The sequence below is a fragment of the Muntiacus reevesi genome, chromosome 2, assembly GCF_963930625.1.
Source record: "Muntiacus reevesi chromosome 2, mMunRee1.1, whole genome shotgun sequence".
Classification (NCBI taxonomy): domain Eukaryota; kingdom Metazoa; phylum Chordata; class Mammalia; order Artiodactyla; family Cervidae; genus Muntiacus; species Muntiacus reevesi.
The window spans coordinates 102,356,826-102,375,703 of record NC_089250.1 but is presented as its reverse complement, the minus strand read 5'-3'; the positions used below and the strand labels follow the sequence as shown (position 1 = coordinate 102,375,703).

Below are 18,878 nucleotides of genomic sequence, written 5' to 3'. Positions count from 1 at the left end.
ACACATGGGCTACCTCCCCTCCTATACTGTCCTCTGTCCAGATTAGGCTAGTCTGGCCATCATCATTCTACCCAAACTAAAAATGGCCTGAATCAATGAGTCTGTGTGTCTGAATCAATGAGTAATTTCAGGAATTACTTACTTGACCTCTCTCTCTCTTTTTTTTTTTGATATTTGAAACTACCTTCTTGAACCTTTCTGTTCTCCTAGCCTCTGTGACATCAGAGTATTGTGGGTGACCTTTACTATCTCTGGCCATGTTTTACAAGACTCATCATAGGTTTAAAGATAAAGATAGAAGACAATTTCTATCTTCCTAATAAATATTGGTATCTTAGGTCTTCTTGTAAGACTACTTATTCCATACTCAAACACATCCAATTGCTATTGATAAGTTAGTGAGTGACTTCCTAATTAATACCCTCTGTACTTTCTCTTTCCCTTCTTCATGGCTCTTCACAAGTTTTTGTGAACTTTTATTCTTTTCTAAATTCAGAAAGCAATCCAATCTTTTGCAAATGCCAAGTCATAAATAAAAATCTTGCTTTAGCTGTACTGTTTCAGTATTCTTACTCCAAGTTTGCCTGTGTTTATTTGTATCTTTGCTACAGACTTGTCAGATTTTGATGCTCCCAATATGCAAACACAGTTGGACTGAAATCAACTCAAAGCAATTAAGTTTAATGATTCAAGGGCTTTCTTTCCTCAAGTATTTTCCTCCATAACTTAAAGTAATGATACTTATTTTATGCTCCTATAATAGATAATTAGAAACTTTTTTTTTATAAGAAAAGGGCAGAGGAAGAAGATAGTTTTCAATGAAAAAATTAAGTTGCATTAAGCCCTCTAAGAAATACCTCATTGAATGTATTAGTTTAAAACACAGTAGAAGGCCATATATTTCCAAATGCATAAAGATAAACTACTGCAAACTCCTTGGTGGTCCAGTGATTGGGGCTCCATGCCTTCCGTGCTGGGGGCCTGGGTTCAATCTCTGATTGGGGAACTGGGATTCTATAGACTGAACAGCATGACCAAAAAAAGATGTTATTATTTTTGTTTATTTACATAGACTGCCTTCTATTTATAGGATACTTAACCTGATAAAAAATATTTTTAGAAAAGAGTACATGATTACCCTTACCATCTAGCAGTTTTTCTATCTGAAATAAACATAAGTGAGTCTTGGAAGAATGAAGCAGATCTTATTGCGGGAGTATGAATTCTGATTCTGGGTATCTGGGAAGGGTTTGTGGAGGAGAGAGTATTTGATTCAGACTTTAATATACAGGTATGAATTTAAAATAGCACATGGAAGGATGGCTTTCTGACATAATAAATGGTTTATAAAAGGATAAACCCCAAATTGGTTAATTATTTTCTTCAAGAACAAGATATCCTTTGTACCTTGTATGTAAAGTGTTCTAATAGACACCAAGATATTAGATATTCAAAAGAGGAGAGGTAATAAACACATTTATCTACATGTGCAGAGACTGAAATGAACATCTCCTTCCCCCATGCTTGCTCCTGTTATTAGGACATCTAGGTTGCAGACATTTGATTAGAAAGTGCCTTCTACTAAAGTGAAGTTCTGTATTGCCAGCCTTTTACTTTGCTGAGAGGAACCATCTGAAATTAATGCATAAGTGGTATGTAAATTTCTGGCTCAGTACTCATTTCAGTATGGTTGCAGGCATGATAATGTGAATTTGGCTTACTTAAGTAGAAAACAAATGAGACTTCATTGGAAGATACAAGCTAGTGCACATAAATACAAGCAGAGGGCTGAGATTGGGTAGCCACAGGAACTGCTCCAGGATTCCTCTCAGGAAGTGGTAGATGTGCCCACACCAGAGCCAGGGAAGAACTAGGCATCTTGATTAACTGTCATACAAAGGCTTCATACTACTGGGCTAGAAGAGGGCTAGAGGGCTAGAGGAGGAGACAGCAGTTGTCCAAAGGGAAATCAGACTGTTATTGACAGAAAAAGGAGCGGATGTCAGAGAGAAGGCCAGAAGTCTCTTCTACATTTGATTTTCTTGTTTCCTGAGTATTTTGAGTTTTAAACTTTTATATCTCATAGACTAAATGTTTGTGTCCCCCCAAATTCATATATTGAAATCTTAACACCCAAGGTGATTGGACTGGGAGATGGAACATTTTGAAGGTGATTAGGTAATGAGAGAAGAACCCTTATCTATGTTATTAGTGCCCTTATGCAAAGGAATCCCAGAGATTTCCCTCACCTCTCCTGCTATGTGAGGTTCCAGCTAGAGTAGAGGGTCAGTCTAGGAACCTGGAAGCTGGTACTCACCAGGCATTGCATCTGCCACCACCTTGATCACAGACTTCCTAAACTCTGGCCCTGTGAGAAGTTAATTCTGTTGTTTATAAGCTACCCCGTCTATTGCTTTTGTTACAGTAGCCCTAATACACTAAGCCCTATTTCTTAAGTGGTAGTATAGGTTGTTATTCCTTATCTCTAAGTTGTGAAGCCTTTTCTGTGACTTCCTAGCCTTTTCCATATGTGTGTGTGTGTGTGTGTGTGTGTGTGTGTATAGTCAGTTCATGCTTCTTGTAGATTTTCCCCACTTCACATTAATCTTCATGAAGGAGTGTCTTATCCAAACAAATGAAAATAAACACAAAGTCTAAATGTGTTAGTGTGTTGTGCGTATGTATGTTGAGAGGAGTATATCAGAGTTATCTGGGGAACTTTTTTTTTAACTTTTTATTTTATGTTCAAGTAGAGCTAATTAAAAATGTGATGGTTTCATGTAGATAGCAAAGGGACTCAGCCATACCTATACATGTATACATTCTCACTTGAAAAACTTTAAAAAGTTAAATTAAACACAGTTTATACCTCTTATAAGTTCCACCCACAGACATACTTAATATATCAGAGTATCTTGGCAGAAGGATTCTGGACTTTTCTTTTATTAGCCATACCAATGATTATTATGTGTACCATCTAGCTTATACTGCAGATTGAGAGCTACTAATACAGATTTTCTGGGGGGTCAATCTTTTTTTCTATTATTGAAGATATTTGATATTTTGGATTCTGTGACCTCTATGAGGAAGCTGTTGAAAGAAAGATTTCACCTCTTTATAAGGAAGAACATCTCAACTTGTGTAACTTTGGACTACCTTGCAACAGGAATACACTGTCCTTGAAAATAGTAGATTCTGTCTCTGAGAGTGCCTACATAGGAGTTAAATGACCATCGGTCAGAGAGGAAAATGCATAAAAATGAGGAAAGGATCTCTCTCCCCCATTGAGAGCTAAGATATACAGTAACATGATATTACAATTAACTATGTGAACTATATATAAACTATGGATATGCAACAATGGAAATCTCAACAAACATCAAAGTTTGCTTCATGTTCTTGAGAAATCATATCACAAGTAAATAGTGTGTGAGAACCCCTTAGTGACAGAATGAAAGATGTATGATGATCAGCTGTTCAAATAGTGAGCTTGTTCCAAGCAACAATATTATTTCAGTGTCTCAGATGACTTGAGAGGACAATTATTGCACCTGAAGTTTCAAATAACACTTGATATTGGAATGCTAACCTATATCATGATATGGTATTCTATATTTTAAAAATACAGTATCTTTACTAGCTCAGAATAATAAAAAGCAGAGTTAAGCCCTATAGCATGGTGGACTGATATAAAGGTCATTGACATTATTCCCACTTCCCAAATACTGTTTTTGTAGCTTTCCTTGGTACTAGCATTGTTACTGTTGTTTAGTCATTTAGTGATGTCCGTCTCTTTTGTGACCCTATGGACTGTAGCCCACCAGGCTACTCTATCCGTAGATAGCATTTCCCAGGCAAGAATACTGGAGAGGGTTGTCACTTCCTTCTCTAGGGGATCTTTACCTGGGGATCGAACCTGTGTCTCCTTCATTAGCAGGTGGATTCTTTACCACTGAGAAGCCCAGTACTACTATGTTTGTATCATCTGGGGGTGGGGAGGGTCAAGTGTGGCCATCTCCTTGACCTTGGTGGAAAGTGAGGGACAGAACTAGCCTTGCTGGCAGGATTTTATGAGTCCAGGTTCCTGAGCAGAGAATTTCTCTCTTAAGAACATAGGTCAGGGATGAGAGATACCATGTTATATGCCAGGTGAAGGGGAAGGATCACAGTTCAATAAATAGAAAAGATCCAAGGGATATCAATGATTAGTATACAGAACTGGAACTAGGAAGAGAAGAACAAACATCAGTAGGATAGTAATTAATGTGAATTAATTCAAGAATTGTCTAGCCAGTCTTTATTGTCTACAATATTTTCAATATACCTGAAAGGGCAGCGGATTCAAATTTAAAACTTCTAGAATGTGGTACATCTTAGAAGGCGGAAGGACTTGTGTGAAGGAAAGAGGATCATGAGAGAGATGCTGATGCTAAAAAAACAACACAAACAAACAAAAAATCACTCCCCTCTGTGCAACATGACAACATTTCCCTGTTTGAAGATTTTTTATTTGACTTTTGCAATTATTAGAGTATCAGCAGTTATTTTAAAGATAGAGCTTAATCTTTTATTTTAAAAAATGAAAGAAGTTGTGTCCTAGACTTTTCTTTTTAATAAACTTGTGAATCTACCTGAGTGCCTTTGGTTCCATTTAGGATAATTTCAGTTCAGTTCAGTCGCTCAATCATGTCTGACTCTTTGCAACCCCATGAACTGCAGTACGCCAAGCCGCCCTGTCCATCACCAACTCTGGGAGTCTACCCAAACCCATATCCATTGAGTAGGTGATGCCATCCAGCCTCTGTCATCCCCTTCTCCTCTTGCCCTCAATCTTTCCCAGTATCAGGGTCTTTTCCAATGAGTCAGCTCTTCACATGAGGTGGTCAGAATATTGGAGTTTCACCTTCAAAATCAGTCCTACCAATGAATACTCAGGACTGATCTCCTTTAGGATGAACTGGTTGGATCTCCTTGCAGTCCAAGGGACTCTCAAGAGTCTTCTCCAACACCACAGTTCAAAAGCATCAATTCTTCAGTGCTCAGCTTTCATTGTAGTCCAACTCTCACATCCATACACGACCACTGGAAAAACCATAACCTTAACTAGACAGACCTTTGTTGACAAAGTAATGTCTCTGCTTTTTAATATACTGTCTAGGTTACTTTCCTTCCAAGGAATAAGTGTCTTTTAATTTCATGGCTGCAATCACCATCTGCTGTGATTTTGGAGCCCAGAAAAATATAGTCAACCACTGTTTCCACTGTTTCCCCATCTATTTGCCATGAAGTGATGGGACCAGATGCCATGATCTTAGTTTTCTGAATGTTGAGTTTCTGAATGTTTAAAAAAAGTTTAAGCCAACTTTTTCACTCTCTTTCACTTTCAAAAAAACGTTCTTCAGCTCTTCTTCACTTTCTGTCATAAGGGTGGTGTCATATGCATATCTAAGGTTATTGATATTTCCTCCAGCAATCTTGATTCCAGCTTGTGCTTCCTCCAGCCTAGAGTTTCTCATGATGTATTCTGCATATAAGTTAAATAAGTAGGGTGACAATATACGCCTTGACGTACTCCTTTTCCTATTTGGAACCAGTCTGTTGGTCCATATCCAGTTCTAACTGTTGCTTCCTGACCTGCATACAGGTTTCTCAAGAGGCAGGTTAGGTGGTCTGGTATTCCCATCTGTCTCAGAATTTTCCTCAGTTTATTGTGAAAGGCTATTCCCCAGTCAAAGGCTTTGGCATAGTCAATAAAGCAGAAGTAGATGTTTTTCTGGAACTCTCTTGCTTTTTTGATGATCCAGCAGATGTTGGCAATTTGATCTCTGGTCCTCTGCCTTTTCTAAAACCAGCTTGAACATCTGGAAGTTCATGATTCACATATTGGTGAAGCCTGGCTTGGAGAATTTTAAGCATTACTTTACTAGCGTGTGAGATGAGTGCAATTGTGTTGTAGTTTGAGCATTCTTTCACATTGCCTTTCTTTGGGATTGGAATGAAAACTGACCTTTTCCAGTCCTGTGGCCACTGCTGAGTTTTCCAAATTTGCTGGCATAGTTAGTGCAACACTTTCACAGCATCATCTTTTAGGATTTGAAAGAGCTCAACTGGAATTCATCATCTCCACTAGCTTTGTTCATAGTGATGGTTCCTAAGGCCCACTTGACTTTGCATTCCAGGATGTCTGGCTCTAGGTGAGTAATCACACCATTGTGGTTATCTGGTTCGTGAAGATCTTTTTTGTACAGTTCTTCTGTGTATTCTTGCCACCTTTCCTTAATATCTTCTACTTCTGTTAGGTCCCTAGGATAATTTAGATTCTGATTTTCTTGGCCTTGGGTAAGAATATTCATTATTCACATCATGAATAAATAGTCTGGTCAATCATTTCAATGCAGGAAATTTTCAATACTTTAAATTGGGTTGGCATAAATAGCATACATTGTTTCCTGGTTTATAGTCTTCCTGTCAGTGGATTATTTGAATATATTTCTTCTCTCTGTTTGGTTTTGTTTTCCTGTCTAAAAAATAGGGGTGAGAGAATATGGTCAGAGGTCACAAACTGGTGAACTATGAACTAAAGTAAGTGAACAGACTGTTAGTTTGATCAAGGCTATGAGTTTTTCCTTGTATTTTAATGAGGTCTAATGCCATTAGACAGGGCATACATGCTCATGTCTGCCTGAGACCCCACCACCCTACCCCACTGACTGTTACATATAGACTCTATATTTGCATATCTTGCCTGAGTCCTTAAAGCATTTTGATTTTTGGCTCTTTGATTAGAAATTGTGTCATATTTTTTTAGACTCCTAAGGTTTTAATTCTATAAAATCTCTTGAAAGAGTGAATGTTCTTCCCCATCCTGGATTAGTAAGAGATAAGATGATCTGGAAGGAAATTCATACATGGTCAGGGATACCAGGTATCAAGCTGTCTTCATACTCTGTCTCATTTAATCTTCCAAATACTCAAGTTAGGTAGATACTGATACTATCATACCCATTTTATAGACGACAAAGTTCTCTCAGATATTACCATTTTATCCATGGTCAGAAAATTTGATAATTGTGGGAATCAGGTTAAAATCCAGATCTATTTGTCTCCAAAACCCCTCTATGAACAATTTCCCTTAGAGGACAGAAATCTTTCACAAAGATCTCTTGAATAATAAAACTTCACCTAGACTTTTGAAACATTGTCAAAATTCAATATATAAAAGATGTCAAATGTCCAAATATCTCAAAGTATCTTACAAAATATTTTATTTGCATGCTATTATCTTTGACCAGTAGGGAGTTACCTTCATGTTTTGCCTAGGATCATGCCTGACTGCCTGAAGAGCCACACAGAACTTATGAATATTAGAAGAAATTTGGCTTTCACTTACCTCAGCTGATAAAGAATCGGCCTGTAATGCGGGAGACCTGGGTTCAATCCCTGGGATGGTAAGATCCCCTGGAGAAGGGAAAGGCTACCCACTGCAGTATTCTGGCCTGGAGAATTCCATGGACTGTGTAGTCCATGGGGTTGCAATGAGTCAGACACGACTGAGCAACTTTCACTTTGACCTAGAAAAGATGTCACAAATCACTCAAATTAGAAATGTAAAGATATTTTTAACACATAACTGTCTCTGGTCACAGAATATTAGCTATCCTATACATTTAAATTTGTTTGAATAAAATATCACTGTAACCCTACTAGCCTTAATTTGGTAATTGTAACTGACTATCTAGAAAGCTTACCTGAGGTAGAACAGTTCTGGTAAGGAGAAGTTTGGGTATGTCTGAAGAAAAGAAGACAGAAAGAATGTTAATATGATCATTTATGGAGTAGAAAACTTTGAGTTGTATTTTCAACTCAGTGTTTTGGAAATAAAACTTAAGTATTATAATATAAACAGAAACTTTGTGTTTAGGATGATTTTTGTGTTAACATTAATAATTAAATTGACTTCAGTAACATGGTAACCAGTAAATGTCCAGAAGAATGCTTGTTTTAAAAAAAAAAAAGAAAGGATAAAGATGATAAATTAAAAATGAAAGTGTATCCACGCAATGGCTTTAGTGTAATCAGTGAAGCAGAAGATATTTTTCTAGACTTTCTTTGCTTTCTTTATGACCCAATGGGCTTTGGCAATTTGTTTTCTGGTTCCTCTGCCTTTTTAAAATCCAGCTTATACATCTGGATGTGCTCAGTTCCTATACTGTTGAAGCCTTGAATTTTGAGCATAAACTAATATGTGAAATGAGAGCAATTATCCATGTGGTTTGAACATTCTTTGGCATTGCCCTTCTTGAGGATTAGAATGAAAACTGACCTTTTCCAGTCCTATGGCTGAGTTTTCCAAATTTGCTGACATATTGAGTGCAGGATTTTAAGAGCATCATCTTTTAGAATTTTAAATAGCTCTGCTGAAATTCTGTCACTTCCACTAGCTTTGTAATAATACTTCCTAAGGTCCCTTGACTTCACACACCAGGATGCCCAGCTCTAGGTGAGTGATCACATCACTGCGGTTATCTGGATAAGTAAGACTTTTTGTGTATAGTTATTTTATGTATTCTTGCCACCTCTTAATCTCTTCTGCTTCTGTTAGGTCATTACTGTTTCTGTCCTTTATCATGCCTTTTTCTGTTTTGTGAATAAGTTCATTTGTATCATGTTTTAAGATTCTGCATGTTTGTTGTTCTCTTTCTGACATACTTCACTTACTATGATAATCTCCATGTCCATCCACGTTGCTGCAAATGACATTATCTCACTGTTTGTAATGGCTGAATAACATTCTGTTGTATATATGTAACCACCTCTTGTTTCTGCATTTCTCTGTTAGTGGACATTTAGGTTGCGTCCATAGGTTGGCTATTATAAACAGCACTGCAACACACATTGGAGTGCATGGATTCTTTTGAAAGGCTGTCTTTCTCTGAATATATGCCCAGGAGTGGGCTTGTGGATCATATGGTAGTTATGTTTTCTAAAAAAAATATTTATTTATCTATTTGGCCATGTCAGATCTTTTCAGAGCACATGGGCTCTTCATCGCAGCACAGGATTCTCTCTACTTGTGGTCCAAGCTCAGTTGCCCCATAACATATAGGCTATAGTCCATCGGGTTGCACAAGTGTCTGACATGACTTAGAGATTAAACAACAACAGCAATGTGGAATCTTAGTTCTCTGACCATGGATAGAGTCCCCTGCATTGGAAGGCAGATTCTTAACCAATGGACAACCGCAGAAGTCCTTATTTTTTAGTTTCTTCAGAGACCTCCATAACTGCTCTCTATAGTGTTTGTACCAATTTACATTCGTACTGTCAGTGAAGGAAAGTTTCCTTTTCTCCACACCCTCTTCAGCATTTATTGTTTGTAGATTTTTTGATGATGGCCCTTCTGACTGATGTGAAGTGATATCTCATTGTAGTTTTAATATATATTTTTCTAATAATACCTTTTCTAATAATTAATGCCTATTAGAAATCATTACTTTCTAATAATTAATTTTTCTAAAATTAATGTTTCTAATGTTGAGCATCTTTTGGTATGCTTCTTGTTCATCTGTGTGTGAGTCTGTGTGCATACTCAGTTATATCCAACTCTTTCTGACCCTATGGACTGTAGTCCACCAGTCTCCTCTTCCATGGTATTCTCTAGGCAAGAATACTGGAATAGATTGCTATTCCCTTCTTCAGGGAATCTTCTTGATCTAGGGATTGAACCAGTGTCTCCTGCATTGCAGACAGATTCTTTACTGCTGAGCCACCAGGGAAGTCCTCTTGGCCATCTGTAGGTCTTCTTTAGAGAAATGTCTATTTAGGTCTTCTGCTCACTTTTTTGATTGGATTGTTTGTCACAGATTGGGAGTCTGAGATTGACGTGTACACACTACTATATTTAAAATAGATAACCAATATGGACCTACTGTATAGCACAGGGAATACTGCTTCCGTGCAGTTCACTTCAGTTGCTCAGTTGTCTCTGATTCTTTGCAACCCCAGAACCACAGCACGCCAGGCCTCCCTGTCATTCACCAACTCCCAGAGTCTACCCAATCCCGTGTCCATCGAGTCGGTGATGCCATCCAACCATCTCAACCTCTGTCGTCCCTTTCTCCTGCCTTCAATCTTTCCCAGCATCAGGGTCTTTTCCAATGAGTTAGATCCTCACATCAGGTGGCCAAAGTATTGGAGTTTCAGCTTCAACATCAGCCCTTCCAATGAGCACCCAGGACTGATCTCCTTTAGAATGGACTGGTTGGATCTCCGTGCAGTCCAAGGGACTCTCAAGAGTCTTCTCCAACACCACAGTTCAAAAGCATCAATTCTTCAGCACTCAGCTTTCTTTATAGTCCAACTCTCACATCCATACATAACCACTGGAAAAAAACCATAGCCTTGATTAGACAGATCTTTGTTGGCAAAGCAATGTCTCTGCTTTTTATTATGCTGTCTAGGTTGGTCATAACTTTCCTTCCAAGGAGTAAGTGTCTTTTAATTTCATGGCAGCAGTCACCATCTGCTGTGATTTTGGAGCCCAGAAAAATAAAGTCAGCCACTGTTTCCACTGTTTCCACATCTACTTGCCATGAAGTGATGGGACTGGATGCCATGATCTTAGTTTTCTGAATGTTGAGCTTTAAGCCAACTTTTTCACTTCCCTCTTTCACTTTCATCAAGAGGCTTTTTAGTTCCTCTTCACTTTTTGCCATAAGGGTGGTGTCATCTGCATAGTTGAGGTTATTGATATTTCTCCCAACAATCTTGATTCCAGCTTGTGCTTCCTCCAGCCCAGCATTTCTCATGATGTACTCTGCATATAAGTTAAATAAGTAGGGTGACAATATACAGCCTTGACATACTCCTTTTCCTATTTGGAACCAGTCTGTTGGTCCATATTCAGTTCTAACTGGTGCTTCCTGACCTGCATACAGGTTTCTCAAGAGGCAGGTCAGGTGGTCTGTTATTCCTATCTCTTTCAGAATTTTCCACAGTTTATTGTGATCCCACACAGCCAAAGGCTTTGGCATAGTCAATTATGTAGAAATAGATGGGTTTTTTTTGTGAAACTCCCTTGCTTTTTCGATGATCCAGCAGATGTTGGCAATTTGATCTTTGGTCCTCTGCCTTTTCTAAAACCAGCTTGAACATCTGGAAGTTCACAGTTCACATATTGCTGAATCCTGGCTTGGAGAATTTTGAGCATTACTTTACTAGCGTGTGAGATGAGTGCAATTCTGTGGTAGTTTGAGCGTTCTTTTACATTGCCTTTCTTTGGGATTGGAATGAAAACTGACCTTTTCCAGTCCTGTGGCCACTGCTGAGTTTTCCAAATTTGCTGGCATAGTTAGCGCAACACTTTCACAGCATCATCTTTTAGGATTTGAAAGAGCTCAACTGGATTTCCATCACCTCCACTAGCTTTGTTTGTAGTGATGCTTCCTAAGGCCCACTTGACTTCACATTCCAGGATGTCTGGCTCTAGGTGAGTGTGAGTGATCACACCATTGTGATTATCTGGGTTGTGAAGATCTTTTTTGCACAGTTCTTCTGTGTATTCTTGCCACCTCTTAATATGTTCTGCTTCTGTTAGGTCCATACCATTTCTGTCCTTTATTGACCCCATCTTTTCATGAAATGTTCCCTTGGTATCTCTAATGTCCTGTAATAACCTAAATGAGAAAATTATTTGAAAAATAATAGATACATATATAACTGAATCCCTTTACTGTACACCCAAAAATGACATAAAATTGTTAATCAACTATATTCCAATGTAAAATTAAAGAAATTTCAAAAGTGTCTATATAAAGTATCTTTCTGTAATTTTTAAATCTTGGTTTAACCAACATTTATCTATTTGACCAAAAGATTGAACCAATAATTTTAAATTTCTACTTAAAACAAACTGTTCAAATTTACAGACAGCTTTTTTCTGCAAGTACAGTGCAAATTATTATAAAATTTATTAAAAGAATTAGACTGCTAAATTTTACTTTCTGTGAGTGGGTTTTTAAGAATGGAGTGGGGTACAGAAACAACTGCCCTTTTCAAATAATTCACAAATGTGCTAATTATTTGGCTGATATGAAAGTTGAGGCATTGTGACCTTCAAGCTAACAAAAGACCTTTTCAAGTAAGCCATTTACATGTACATTAATAAAGTGATCAATGCCATTCCACAGTTAAATAATGTATGGCTGTTATTTCATTATATGTAAATGCAAACCACAGAGTTGTTTCACTGCCAACATATTTAAAGTAATGCTATAAAAAAAAAAAAACCAAAGGCTGTAAATCCATGTAAGTAACAGTTTTTGGTATTCTACAGTTAGTCATCCAAAGATATGTTTGTTGTTCACTTCCAACACATGCAGTTTAAATGAAGTTTCTCTGTAACTGATTGGATTTTGGATTTGATCAGTAAAAACTGCCTTGTTTTAAAGTATATAGTAACTGAGACATGAGGAAAATGATTGTTAGGAAGGCAATCTCTTTGCAGTGATGGGGACAATGATATATTTTGTAGATCTAAGAAAACATTGCCTCTGTACATGAACCTCTGTACCTGCTAGCAAGGGAAATGTTGAATAAGACTAAAGTTCAAAGGAAAAGGAAGGAATTCCACAAACTTTCTCATAACTTATTCATGGTATAAAGAAAATCTTTATGAATGTTGGACTTAGGTCATTGCCATGAATGCAGTTATTTAAAAGGGCACTTATATCCCTGGAAAACAATGTGTTTCAAAACAATAATGTATAAAAAAATATGGATATTACTAAGGGCGTGAATCAAATTGACTGCTGGAATGTCAAATAGTGCCTATGAAGTTGTAGTAGAAAATCAAGAACAGGAAGAAGAATTCAATTATCTTGTATTTGCCCAGCTTTGTAGCATATTTGATGCTGAATAAAACATGAACAAAGATACAGTCATGCTTAATCCAACTTAAGAATGCATAATAGACTTCTGGAAAATAATAAACCAATTACAAACTTAAACTACAATCATATAAGAGTTCAAGAATTTTTTAGCTTTCAATCCATAGATGAACTTTTTTTCAGTCTCGTAAGAAACCATGAAAAGTGAAAGTGAAGTTGCTCAGTTGTGTCGACTCTTTGCAACCCCATGGACTGGGGTCTGCCAGGCTCCTCCGTCCATGGGATTCTCCAGGCAAGAGTACTGGAGTGAGTTGCCATTTCCTTCTCCAGGGGATCTTCATGACCCAGGGATCGAACCCAGGTCTCCCACATTGGAAGCAGAAGATTTTAACCTCTTAGTCACCAGGGAAGCCCTTAAGAAACCATAACAGCATCTTATTATGGGTTAGATATTGATACCAAGAGACTGAACAGGGATTGCAAATTCATTCACCAGTCTTCCTTTTGGCTTTAAACTCTACCTTATGGCCCTTTGCTGTTATTTAATAGAATCTATGAATGCTTCCATAAAGTAGATACCAGTGACATTTATGAAAACTCTGTTGTCACTGAAATTTTCAGTGAACACTTAAACGCTCTTGTCTGTGCTAACAGCTGTTTCTTCATTTTCTTGATAATCTGAGATAATTTCCATTATTTTGTATTTAAGGTGGCAAATCTTGCTTGTTCCATGTCAACAAATGAAGATGGGATTAAGATTGTCAGAGTTGCTGCCAATCACCTGGAAACATTGTGTCCACAGGTATGGTAACTGTCTTTCATTAAACTAGCTATAAAAAATTATGTGTAATGCTTCAGACTTTCATACATATAGAGACATATTAAAATATATATTTTAAAAACATAAAATGACTCATTCTAAGGTCATAGTTTACTCTTTACTAAGCACTTCATTCTTTATTTAATGCATGGTTCTTGTAACAGTTCTGAGAGACCATCTTAGAATTTTGTGAAAGATATAGTTTGCAATCAAAGCAGTGTTTTGTCCAACAGATCTGATTTTTTTGTAGTCATTATTTAATTTGAAATCTCAAATCATATGAAAAGAATGCTTTTTCAGAAGAAGGCATGAGTTTGAAAAAAGCCAAGAAGTATTGTCTTGTCTGGAATTCAGGAGTTTTTTAAAATCCAAAGAGAAGCATATTGTTAGGAGTTATTTCTAGATGAATAATTGTCTCAAAACTGTAATTCAGGATACACAGGAAAAGGGGATGACAGAGAATGAGATGGTTGGATGGCATCACTGACTCAATGGGCATGAGTTTGAGTAAACTCTGGGGGTTGGTGATGGACAGGGAGGCCTGGCGTGCTGCAGTCCATGGGGTCACAAAGAGTCAGACATGACTGAGCGACTGAACAGAACTGAGGATACACATAAGGTCAATCCTTTCTTGCCTTAGAATAAGCAACAAGTGATGTAGATAATTACTTCCCAATTAAAACCACAAATGTTGTAAAGATGTGAAATATAATAATGATTAGAAATTTCAAGTCTCTGGACTTCTGCTGGAATTCTAATTTTACTAAAAGCAGAATGTGTGTTAAATTCTTCGCTTGCTTTGCCAATGATTTCATCTGTAAGAATATTTAGGAAATAATAAGGTGACTGCTTCTTTAGACTTAATGCTGATTAACAAGTGAAAACTGGCTGAAGTACAATCTAAAGGCCAGCAACTGAGATCTCATAACTGAGGTCAGTTTTCTATGAGATCCCATAGGGAACAGAACTGTACAATTAGGTCTCTGAAGTGGCTGAATCACTTACATTCTCCTCAGTAGTCTGAGTTTTCGTTTCTCCATATTGTAGATAGGATTTGATGTTGTCACTGTTGAAATGTCTTTTGAATCTGAATAGTATTCAGTATATCTCACTGGTTTCAATTTATACGTTTATGATTACTCAATAAAACACTTAAAAAAGCAGTTATTAACCCATTTGGCTTTCAAAGTTTGTGAATTGCTTCAACCCTTTGTCTATTTTTAGTTGCTTGTTTTATTGTACTGCTTAGATTTATTAAAAATATCTTCTGTTGACTGTGGCTTTTCCTTTAACTTTGAAAATAATATTTTAATCCTAAAGTATTTTAAGAAGTATAACATGAACATATGATTCATCTTTTAATTTTTTAATTAGACATTTGATCACCTATTCTGTGCCATGGTATGTTGGTTTGTGCTTTGTCAAGAAATTCTTCTAACAAAAGTGTTACATAGTCCCCATATTTTCTTTTTAAAATAGTAAATACTGTTATTTAACATTTAAATCTTTATTTTATCTGCAACTTATTTTTTTGGCTAACAGGAGGTTGAATCTATTTTTTTAAACAGTGGTAACCACTGGGCTATCATCCTGTATTAAAAAGTTGATCCTTTACCAATTATGCTTTATTTTTTAGATTCCATATATAAGTGAAATCATGTGATATTTACCTTACTCTGTTTGACTTATCTCATTTAGCGTATTCTTTCTAGGTCTATCAATGTTGTTATAGTGGCAAGATTTAATTAACTTCTTTATGGCTGAGTAATAATCCATTGTGTTTGTGTTGCATGTATGTGTGTACCGCATCTTCTTTATTCACTCATTTATTGATGAAACACTTAGACTACTTTAAAATCTTGGCTGTTATAAATAATGCTGCAATGAACATAGGGATGCCTATATCTTTTCATTTTTTTTAACTTTTTAAATTAAAAAAAATTTTTTTGGCTGCGCTGTGGCTTTTGGGATCTTATGTCCTGAACCAGGGACTGAACCTGTGCCCTTAGCAGTGAAAGAGTGGAGTCCTATCCACTGGACCACCAGGAAATTCTCATATATATCTTTTTAAACCAATGTTTTTGTTTTCTTTGGATAAAATCCCAGAAGTGGAATTGCTGGATCATATGGTAGTTCTATTTTTAATTTTTTGAGGAACCCCCTACTGTTTTTCATAGTGGCTACACCAATTTACATTCCCATAAAAAATGTATAAGGGGTCCCTTTTCTCTAAGTCCTTTCCTACACTTGTTATTACAACAGGTGTAAAGTGATAGCTCATGGCTTCAATTTGCATTTCCCTGATGATTAGTGTTACTGAGCATCTTTTCATGTGCCTGTTGGCCATCTGCATACTTCTTTGAAAAAATGTCTATTCAGGTTTTTTACCTATTTTTAATTGGGTTGTTTCTTTCTTTCTTTTTTGATGTTGAGTCTTATGAGTTCTTTGTATGTTTTGGATGTTAAGCCCTTAGTGAGTATTTTGTTTGCAAGTATCTTCTCTTATTGGGTATGTGGCTTAATTTTGTTGATAGTTTCCCTCACTGTGCAAAAGCTTTTTAAGTCTGATGTAGTCTCATTTGTTTATCTTTGGTTTTGTTTTCTTTACCTGAGAATACATATCCCCAGAATATTGCTAAGACTGATGTCAAAGAGCATCCTGCCTGCATTTTTTTTCCTAGAAGTTTTATGGTTTGGGTCTTACATGTAAGTCTTCAATCCATTTTGAATTTATATATGGTATAAGAAAATAGTCCAGCTTCATTCTTTTGCAAGTAGCTGTCCAGTTTTCCCAATACAACTTATTAAAGAGGGGTATATTTTCCACATTGCATATTCTTGCCTCTCCTCTTATAGATTAATTGCCACATAAAATTTTTTTTTTTTTCTGGACTCTTTTCTATGTTCCACTGACTTATGTGTCTGTTTTTGTATATTTTTGTATGTTGTATGTTTGTACGTTTTGTCTATTTTTGTTCCATACTGTTTTGATTACTGTGCTTTGTAATATAGTTTGAAATCAGGAAGAATGATGCCTCTAGCTTAGTTCTTCTTTCTCAAGATTATGTTTGCTATTTGGACTCTTTTGTGTTTCCATACAAATGAATTATTTGTTCTAGATTTGTGAAAAATGCCACTGGCATTTTGGTATTAATTACGTTGAATCTGTAGATTGCCTTGGGTAATATGGTCATTTTATCAACACTAATAATTCTTCCAATCCGAGGACATTATATATAAAGTTATTGGAGAGGCATCTCTTTGTATCTCCTTCAATTCCTTTATCAGTGTTTTATAGTTTTCCTAATAAGAGTCTTATCTCCTTAGATTTATTTCTAAATATTTTATACTTTGTCATGTAATTATAAATTGGGTTATTTTCTCAATTTCTCTTTCTAGTTTGTTGTTAGTGCATAGAAGCACAATTGATTTATGTATATTAATTTTATATCCTGAAACTTTATTGAATTCACTGATGAGTTAGTTTTTTGTAGCATCTTTAGGATTCTCCATATATTGGATCTTATTGTCTATGAACTGTGGCAGTTTTACCTCTTGCCTTAAAATTTAGACTCCTTTCATTTCTTTTTCCTGTCTGAATGCTGTGTATATTACTTCCAAACTATGTTTAATAAAAATGGCAAGAGTGTGCATCTTTATTCTCGATCTTAGAGGAAATGTTTTTAGCTTTTCATACATTGCATATGATTTTGACTGTGATATATGCCCTTTCATATATGGCCTTTATTATTTTGAGGTGTATTGCATCTATACACACTTTTTGGATTTTTTTAATCATAAATGAATGTTGAATTTTGTCAAAAACTTTTGCTACATCTATTGAGATGATCATATGATTTTTACTGTTCAATTTGTTAATGTGGTATATCACATTGATTATTTGAAAATACTGAACCATCTTTCATCCCTGGGATAAATCCTACTTGCTCACAGTATATGATCCTTTTAATGTATTGTTGAATTAGGTTTGCTAATGTTTAGTCGAGGATTTTTGCATCTATGTTCATCAATGGTATTAGCCTGTAATTTTTGTGTGCATGTGTTATATCTTTGGTTTTAGTGTCAGGGAGAGTTACAGTCTTAATTGTGACTTTTGGTTACATCTTGATATCTTCTAATCAATTTTAGGTGCCTTGTTTCTTTCTTTAAAGTATTACTGTTCTGCTCTGCTCTTTTATGTAACTTTAAGTATCCACTTACAAAGTTCTATAAAAATACATATTAGACGTTTTTATTGAAATTGTTAAAATGTTTTAGATTTTAGATTATTTTAGGGAAAAGTGACTCCTTCGAGATATTAAATATTTCCATTAACAAACATGTTTTATATATCTCCATAATCAGATCTTTTTTAAAATGCCCTTCAGAGACTCTTTAATATTCATTTTATTATTAATTACAATAAAGTTCATGGCTATATTTTGATGGCATCCCAATTTTTCTCAGTAGGCCAGAAATCTTTCCTAAAGACCAGGCTCAAATATTTAATTTTCCCTTTACATCTCCACATTTATACCTAGAAGACATCTAAAACTTAAAATAGCCAAATGGAACTCCTAATAATTGCACCCCCACCTCATTTTCCTTTTCTTCAGTCTTACTGATTTTAGTTAACAGCATGGCCTTTCACCTCATTTCTCTGAGGAAAAGCCTAGAGATTTTCTTTTTTTTAATGCAATAAATATTTATTGAACATATGCTATGTGGTAGGTATCATATATGCACCTGGGGAGTAAACAGTAAAGAAAATAAATTAGACAAAACTCTTGTCCTAGTGAAACTCATATTTTAATTATGTCTAATGGCTAGTTTTTCTATTTTATCCATTAACAAGCCCTATAAGTTTCACCAAAAATATTTGTCTTGAATCTATATACTTTTCTTCATGTTGTTTGTCAACAGGATGAAAAATATCATAGTCTGTGCCTTATCATTTCTATCTTTGACTACAGAAATATCCTACATGGTTTCCATGCTCATACTCATATCTCTCTAACCTACTTCCCATATAAAAAATGTTTAGCATAGCAGTTGCTTTCCTTAGCTCTTTACAGTAAAATGCAAAGTTCTTTTAATGAGTTATTCAGACTTACATGAAATTTCTACTGCCTACCTGTCAACTCTACTTCATATTATTTTCCTTTCCTATT

At 35.9% G+C, this 18,878-nt stretch overlaps 1 protein-coding gene across 1 annotated transcript in view; it reads left to right on the top strand.

The window, feature by feature from the left end:
- The window catches only part of CTNNA3 (catenin alpha 3), a 1,724,101-nt gene that overhangs the window by 1,023,269 nt on the left and 681,954 nt on the right, over window positions 1–18,878 (top strand). Inside the window, exon 9 of the mRNA XM_065919867.1 lies at window positions 13,597–13,689. Coding sequence (XP_065775939.1) covers window positions 13,597–13,689 — 93 coding nt within the window. The remainder of the gene's footprint in view (window positions 1–13,596; window positions 13,690–18,878) is intronic.